Source organism: Neomonachus schauinslandi, unplaced genomic scaffold, assembly GCF_002201575.2.
Source record: "Neomonachus schauinslandi unplaced genomic scaffold, ASM220157v2 HiC_scaffold_286, whole genome shotgun sequence".
In the NCBI taxonomy this organism is placed as follows: domain Eukaryota; kingdom Metazoa; phylum Chordata; class Mammalia; order Carnivora; family Phocidae; genus Neomonachus; species Neomonachus schauinslandi.
The window spans coordinates 1-8363 of record NW_025408986.1 but is presented as its reverse complement, the minus strand read 5'-3'; the positions used below and the strand labels follow the sequence as shown (position 1 = coordinate 8363).

The window sequence follows — 8363 nt, the reverse complement described above, 5'->3', positions numbered from 1 at the left end:
CCAGCGGCCTAGTAGTGGAAACTCCAGCTACTTCAGCCTTGTTGGGCAGAGCAGGGCAACTCCCAGGGCCCCCCTGTCACAGCTGAAGGGCCCCCTGGATTGGTCGGCAAACACAGAGCCCTTCCTTACCCCGAAGAGGACACAAAACTGTTCCATGAGCTCCTCTCATGGCACTTCAGAACTGTCTACTTGGGGTCTGTCCCTCTGTCCTGGCCACCCTTCCCCTGCCATAGGACAGGGACTGTGGCTAAGCTGTTCCTGCCCCCAGTGCCCAACATGCAGCCTGGGGAGCGCAGCAGACAGCTGGGGACACAGAGGAAGATCTAGAGATGAACGTCCCCGCCCTGGGGACCAAGCCTGAAGATGTAGACTCAAGGTCCAGTTTGTCTGCTGCCTTTAACGTCTTGGGTCCTTAATGCAGGCCCGGCATCCCTCCAGGGTCAGAACCTGTTCACCCCTTCACCCCTGCCAACTGAGCCTTAGGCTCGGCGCAGGGCATATAGGGACAACCAAAGTTGTGTCAGCCCACCTCCCAAACAACCCTGGTAGGAGCAGGTGAGCCAAGGGGAGAGAAGAGGTCTCTGACATTCTTGGAGACTCCCCGGGGGTGCCCCGTGGCCGGTCAGAGGGGCCGAGCTATGGCCCTGGGGCCAAGGGCAGTCAGGCTCCGAGACCAGAGGTGCGGTCGCCCACCCCACCCTTGGCCTTCAGCCCAGATCCAGGTTCCTGACTTCCCAGAAGTTCATCTCCTGAGTGGAGTTCCGTGCTTTGCTCTCATTAACCTCCTGAACCTTTCAGAAAGCGGTGGAAAAGCCTGGCCTCATCTTCCTGCTGCGGAAGCTGGGGGTGGGAGCTGGGGAAGGTAAGGGGACCATCCAGGCTGCTGTGCAGGTCAGAGGCGGGGTGGGAGAGCTGGGCACCCCTGCCTCCCCTCCAAGACCCCTGCAGCCCTCCCCCCACCCCTGCAGCGGAGCTCTGAGACCCTCCCTGCCCACCCCCATCCCCCAGCTGGGTTCCCTTCCCCCGTGTTTCCTCCCCTGATGGCCCTCACCATGCGTCCATTTCTTCATCTGTAAAATGAGGCTATCAGGGGCTTGCCAGAGGATTTGGGGGTTCACATCAGAATTGTTCGGACCAGTTCCTGGTACCCAGTAGGTGCTGTGTGAGAGTCAGCCCCTTCTCTGACTCACCGCACCCTCTGTGTGTGGCACTGGCTGGGCTGGGCTGGGTTGGAGGGACCGGGGTGGCTGACAAGGCTGAGTCTCCTGTCTGTTTCCACTGCTCTGCATCTGTCTCTCCTGGCCCCTTCACCCCACCAGGGATGGATGGGGACCCCCCTTTGTGAGCAACCAGGAGATTTTCTTGGAGTCCTTGAGATTTGGGGGAGGGACAAATAATTTGCAGTGGAAGGGGTCACAGGAGGCCACAAGAAGAAGGGCGACATTCAAGCTGGGCTTGAATGACCAGGAGGGTTTGGGCTCCCCGTGAAGGTGGCGGGAGGCGGGAACAGCAGCAGGAGGGCAAGGGGAACATCATGCGTGAGCTCTCGGGCCATCAGGATGGCACAAGGACCTCGGACCTGACTGTGGGCAGCTCCAACCCACCCAGCAAGCAGAGTTTCTGGCTCCTGCAACAGCACGTCTCCAGGGGGACCCCAGGAGCACCTGCTTCTTGGTCTGGGACTCACCAGCGGGTCCTGGGACAGTGGAGGAAACCACTCCCTTGGCTGGACTGTCCTCCTGGGGAGAGGCCTCCCATTTGGGTGGCTGGGACCCCGGAGAGACCTGTCTCTCAAGTGGGGTTGCATTTTTGTGCTCCAGGGTGGAAACAGCCCCCAGGAAGCTTAAGTTGGTGGGGTCAGATGCAGAAGCAGCCCAGCCCCGGACTCCAGGACTAGCTGATCCTCCCCAGGGCCTCATCGCCCTTCCTACCTGCCTGGCTCCCAGCACCCCCAGGCCTTCAGACCTCTCTGTGTCAGCCAGCGTTCCCAGCAGAGCCCTAGGTCCCACGCCAGAGATGGGGTGCAAACGCACACTTGCAGGGAGTAGTGGGGAGCTGCCTGATTCCCCATGACTGTCCGCTGGGCCACCTGGGTTCCTGCTGCTGGGGACAACTGGGGTCTGGATGGGGGCCAGGACATGGAGATGGGGAGACTGGAGGCTGTGAAAGGCACTGGGAGCAGGGCCCGTGGGCTTGGGGGCCCGGGGTGGTGGGGGAGTCTCTCTGGACCGGCTGGGCTGAAGCAACAGGCTGCGAGCAGTCCCCATCCCTGACACACATTCCCTCCCTCCCTTCTCCTTTCTGCTCCATTTTTGTCCTTTTCCTGTCCTGAGCCCAAACCCAGAACAGAAGCCAGCTTTCTTAGAAAAATCAGAAAATCCATTTGACCTGGGGGCTGGAGGACCAGGGAACCAGGAGGAGGTACGGGGTCAGAGGGCAGCTCTAGGTTTGGCTACGGGGGTCATATGGTGGCTTGGGGACCTCTGGAATATCCATTCAGAGGTAGCCAGAGTCCCTGTCCTCCAAGACTCAGGGATGGGCTCCTGCAGAGTCCCCTCTGCATGCCCCCACTCTGGCCTCAGGCAGCCCTCTGTCTGGCACAGGACTTTTTTTTTTTCTTTGAAAGAGAGAGAATGAGAGAGAGAGAGAGAGCACATGAGAGGGGGGAGGGCCAGAGGGAGAAGCAGACTCCCCGCCGAGCAGGGAGCCTGATGCGGGACTCGATCCCGGGACTCCAGGATCATGACCTGAGCCGAAGGCAGTCGCCTAACCAACTGAGCCACCCAGGAGCCCCTGACACAGGACTTTAAGATCATCTGTCTGCCCTTCCGTCTGGTCTGGAGACCACAAAGATGGGGAAGGGTCTGATTCCACAGGATTCGCACAAAGGTGGCCTGTGCCCTTCTATGATATCATGATATAATAAGAAATATATATTTGATCTTTGTTCCTGATTCCTGGCACAAAGCTCCTAAAACTCTTAGAATTTTTTGAATGTTAGAGGTGACAAGAACATCTTTTTTTTTTTTTGAGTGAAAGAGTATGGGGGGTAGGGTAGGGGCAGAGGGAGAGAGAGAATCTTAAGCAGGCTGGACGTGGAGCCTGACACTGGGCTTGATCTCACAACCCTGAGATCACGACCTGAGCCGAAATCAAGAGTCAGACGCCCAACTGACTGAGCCACCCAGGCACCTCGAACATCTTTTGTTTTGTAACATGCTCCATGCAACCACACCTGAGTCCACGTGAATGAGGTGACCCTCATAATGAGGGGCTGGAAGTTGAGTTCCATCACCAATGGCCAGTGATTTAATCAATCGTGCCGACGTGAGGGAACCCCCACAAAGACCGTAGATGATGGGGTTCAGAGAGCTTTTGGGTTACTGAACACGCTGGGAGGGTGGTGCACCCAGTGAGGGCATGCAAGCTCCACACCCTTCCCCCCTACCTCAGCCTATGCATCTCTTCTAGTCGGCTGCTCCTGAGTTGTAGCCCTTATAACCCGGTATGGTAAGTAAACTGTTTTCCTGAGTTCTGTGAGCCGTTCTAGCAAATCATCCAATCTGAGGATGGGGTCGTGGGAGTCCCTGTGTTGTAGCTGAGTCGGACAGAAGTGTGGCTATCCTGGGCACCCAGGGCTTGTTACCGGTGTCTGAAGTGGGGGGGCAGTCTTAGGGGGCCGAGCCCTTTACCTGTGGGGTCTGCACCAACTCCAGGTAGTGTCAGAATTGGATCCTAGCACGCCCAGTTCGTGTCCAGAGACTGGGAGAATTGGTTGGTGTCAGAAGTGCTGTGAGTAAAACAGACCCTAGTAATCCTGTGAGCCATTCTTGGCCCGTCTCTGTCCTGCTCCGGTCCCAGGAGGCTGGTCACGAACCACACCCCCCAGAGCCCCCTGCCCTCTGGCTTCTGGTTCGGTGAGGTCATTTGGAGCCACCAGCATAAGGGGTATTTCTCCCCCCCGCCCCCGCCCCGAAACCCCGCTCCCTCTGGTGGTTGCATCCTGCTGGGCAGACCCTCCCCCAGGACTCCTGCTCACTGGCTCTGGAAACACCTACTCCCTCCCGTGGGCCCCTCAGGTACAGGAGCGCTGGGTGGCCTGGGTCAGGGCCCTCTCCTGTTGGCTCCCTTAGCATGCTGACCACACCTTTGTAAATGTTCTCAATTGCCCTGCCAAACAGCTTGCCATCTGTTTCCTGCCAGGCTTGACCCTACAGGGCATCGGTTTGTGCAGCGAGGACCTTAGTCACCCAGCTCAACCCCTGCTTTTTTTTTTATGTTTTTTTTTATTATTTATTTATTTGACAGAGAGAGACACAGCAAAAGAGGGAACACAAGCAGGGGGAGAGGGAGAGGGAGAAGCAGACTCCCAGCTGAGCAGGGAGCCCGATGCAGGGCTCAATCCCAGGACCCTGGGATCATGACCCGAGCCAAAGGCAGGCGCTTAACGACTGAGCCACCCAGGTGCCCCAACCCCCGCTTTTTACATAGAGGGAAACTGAGGACCAGAGAGGGTAAGCGATGTGTCCAGAGTCACCCAGCCCCAGGGTTGGGGCTCTTGGCTGCTCCACAAAGGCTATGGAGAGGCCGAGGCTGACCTAGGCAGGGGGTGGGAGCCTTTTTGGCCCCCCTCCCCTCCCTGCCCCTCCCAGCCCGGCTCCCCCGTGATCATGTGAGCATTTCCTCCAGAGCAGGATCCGGATGTGTCTGCACCGGCTAGTAAACCAATTAGGGCCATTTGCACCTCCCAGAGAGAGGCACCTGGGCACCGAGCCAGCACCTTCCTTCCCTGCCCCCGGCCCCAGAGGCATGTGCACAGGCTGCCCTCCAGCCTCCCTGCCATCCCTTACCCTATCCTCAAGCCACCCCAAACCTGCCCATCCACCAGCCCCTGGTGGCTCCAGGCCTTTGCACATGCTGTTCCCCCCACCTGCGCACCCTTCCTGCATCGCCTGGCACAGGCCTGCTCCTTCTCCAAGGCCACACCTGCCCAGAAAGCCTCTTCTGGATCTCTGGCACCTGCATTCCCTCCATTCCTTGAAGTGCTGGTGTTCCTCTCCTCCCCCCTACAGCACGCGGCAGCTTGAGGGCAGGACCCTGCATGGGGCATCTCCCACCCTGCGGAGCCTGGCCCAGAGTGGGGCTGATGATCATAAATGCTGGACACCCCAGAATTAGATTTGGGGCCAGGGTCAGCTTCACCTGCACGACCTGCCCCCCACGCCCAGAGTGAGCCTCGGGCTGGGTGTGAAGCTTGGAGGCTCTAAGCCCTCCAGCCAGAGGGGGGCCACAGGGAGGGCCAGCTGGAGAGGGGACCACAGGGAGGATGCTGGGGGGATGGACAGCCAGTGCTGGACACTCGCAGGACAGGATGTACACATCGACCTCACTGGTTTAGTGTAACCTCGGCCCAGTGAGGCCAGTGTAATCATCCTCATGTTCCAGAGAGGGAGACTTGAGGCCAGAAGAGAAGCTTACCTGGACCCAGATGACTCAGCCAGCCTAGGACCCCAGGTCTCACCCCTGGTGCTATATCCTCCTGAGTACCTGCCCCTGCCCCAGGGAAGCTGGGGATAGGGGTTCAGGGAGACTGCTCAGGTGTACAACAACACAGATGTGCAGGGGCGTGCTGGGGACATTTATTTCTGACAAGGACAGGCACAATTTGGGGCTAAGGACACCCTTCCCCCACCCTCACTTGGAAGCACTCTCTTCCCCGGGGCTCCAGAAAAGGCAGGGCGTGTCCCCAGCCCAGGATCTGTAGCCTGGACCAGGGAGGAGGCTGAGGGGCAGATGAGGACCCTTCAGGAGTCCTCCACGGCCGGAAGGCTGATCACGTGGTGAGTGTCGTATCTTCTCACGTACACCGACTGCTCAGGGCCCGAAATGGGAGTGCTCCCACGGGTGTCATAGCTTGAGGGGAGGGGAGAGAAGATGAACTTAGGGCCTGATCCAAGTCCCACAGCTTGGAGCTCTAGGCATAGGAGCATTGGGGAAACTGAGGCTTCACTGGCCAGGCTGGCTTAACCAAAGGGAACTGGGCTATTCCTCTAAACTTCACAAATCCAGCTGTGCCCTCCCAGCGCCCCCACTCTCCTCTACTCCCTGCACCCCAGGATCTGCCCATCTCCCCTGATCCAAGCCCTCCACTGGCTCCCTCTGGCTCTCAGGACACAGCCCTTTTCCTCAGCTGGGAATCAAGACCCGGGCTTGCCTGGCTGCCAGAAATCCTCCCCCACCCCAGACACCCCCTCTCCCTCCCAGAACTGCTCTCCTCCCCTCCTCCCCAGATCCGACCCAGACGCCAGACTTCCACTTTCCTCTAGGAAGCCTTGCGGGCACCCCCGGTTCACCAGGCTCCGGCATCCGAGCTCTGGATGAAGTTTTGAGGCAAAGCTCAGCTCTCGGACTAAAAGCAATTCTCCGCTACTTGGGTGTATCCCACTGGAGGGTCCGCTGTGAGCCCCCCACTCGCAATTCCGGCTGTTGCCGCCAGGGGGCGAGTGGTGAGCTCTCCGAGAGCGTGGGCACGCCCCTGCCACCACCGTCCCCCACCCGGGCAATACGCAGGCAGAGAGGGACAAAGGAGGAGGGGTTCATGCATGCACACACACCCCCATGACCTGCTGTCTTCTGGGCAGGGAGGGGGAGGGGCATAAGAGTTGGTCCCTGTCAGAGACCCCACCCCTCCCAGGGGGCCCAGACCCTGTCCACTTACCAGGTGTAAATAAGCAGAGCAAGGAGGGCAGTGAGGAGGACAGCCAGCAGGACCGACAAAATGGCAATGATGACCATGGCGCCCGCGCTTTGGGGCCCTGGGGCAGCCTGCAGTGCCTCAGCTGAGGGTCAGGAGGGGGGTCCCCCAGGCAGGCAGAGAAGGGCAGGGAGGAGAGACCTGACCTGAGCAGGGGGACCTGGACCAGCCTCCAGACCAACCATCCCTCGCCCCAGCTGGGGGCCCCCACGCTGGGGGAGGGCACCTGCAGACAGCAGGGTGGTAATGGTGTCTCTGATGGCGGGGTGGCCCATTCCCCCCAGCCCAGCCCATCCTCGGGAGCCCCCCAGGCCCCGGGGTCCCCAGCCCCAGTGTTTGACCTGCTCATTTGGCCGCTCCCATACCTTGCTGCAGGCGGGTCTCGCTGGACCACTCTGTCTCAGCCACAGGTCCCCTGTCCCTCATCACCAGGAACTTCACTCTGAGGAGGAGACCCAGGACTGGGGGTGAGGCCTCTGGCCCTGGCCCCTGTCAGTCTGACCCCTTGACTCCCAGTGCCTGGAGAGTGGGGGGGAAGGAGCGGAGACTGGGCCTAAAAGCCTGCCTTAGAACCCACCAGAAGGGGCTCCGATTCCAGCTGTGACATTTCCCAGCTGTGTAGCCTTGGGTGCATCTCTCAGCCTCTCTGGGCCTTAATGTCCTCATTTAGGAAGTGTGTGTGGAACGGTCTAGATCCCCAGCACCCAACATCAGTGAATCAAGCCCTGAGTGAGGGGAGATGGGGCTGCGGCACCCCCTGCCTGGAAGGGGAAACCACCTGCGGGGCCCAGAAGGCCCATGGGAGCAGAGGCCCAAGAGGGGGGCCCTCTGCTGGAGAAAGAAGGCAGAATTCCCCAAGGCCGCCCTGCCCTCAGCTGGGAGCTGCCCCAGGCGCAGGTTGGGGCCCGGGGGGTGGGGGGAGGGGTAGCTCACCGGTAGGGGCCCGGGCCCGGCAGGGGGGTGTTGCAGCCCCGTTTGGCCGGGAAGCAGCCGGTATCATTGCCAACACGGAGGACCCGGAGCTGGTTCCCAGGCTGGTTGCCCGGGTAGAGCGACCGGTGGGCCATCAGCGTGAGGTAGTAGCCCCTCTGGGTGAGGTCAGCGGGGGCTGGGATGTCCTCCACCCTCCGCGGGGCAGTGAAGTTCGGGGTGGCTGAGGGTAGCCGCAGGGCAGATGGTGTGGGCTGCAGGGGCAGGCTCCTCCCCTCCCGCCAGGCCAGACAGCCCTCCGGCCACATCCCCTGCACACCCCTCCCCCCACACCGGCGGCTCCTCCCAGGCCTCCCGCCCATTTCACAGAGGGAACAGCAAGGCCTGCGCCCCGCAGCACCCACCGTTGCTGTGGGCCACCACCAGCCAGATGGCGTCCAAGTCAGAGATGTTGAGGTGACTGAACTGGCCCGATGGCTGCTCCAGCGTGAAGGTAGACTGGGTGAGTGTCCCTGCCAGGGTGGGGCTTGCAAGCTGGGGCACATAGCTGATGCGCTCTGGGGCAGGTGGGGGGCAGACAGAAGATGCTCAACAGGACAGCCAAGCCCCACAGCCCAGTCTGAGGTGGGAGCCATGGTCCTGGAAGCCCCAGTCTGAGGGAGGAGTCATGGTCCTGGAA

The 8363-nt window shown here is 60.5% G+C and overlaps 1 protein-coding gene across 1 annotated transcript; it reads right to left on the bottom strand.

The window, feature by feature from the left end:
• Positions 1-5626: 5626 nt before the first annotated feature.
• On the bottom strand, positions 5627-8271 carry LOC110589889 (uroplakin-3b-like protein 1; the record flags this gene model as incomplete). The annotated part of the gene is made up of 5 exons (XM_044912182.1): positions 5627-5913; positions 6719-6839; positions 7120-7196; positions 7688-7907; positions 8089-8271. Coding segments are annotated over 5 exons (710 nt in total), but the record flags the coding sequence as incomplete, so codon positions are not given.
• Positions 8272-8363: the final 92 nt, after the last annotated feature.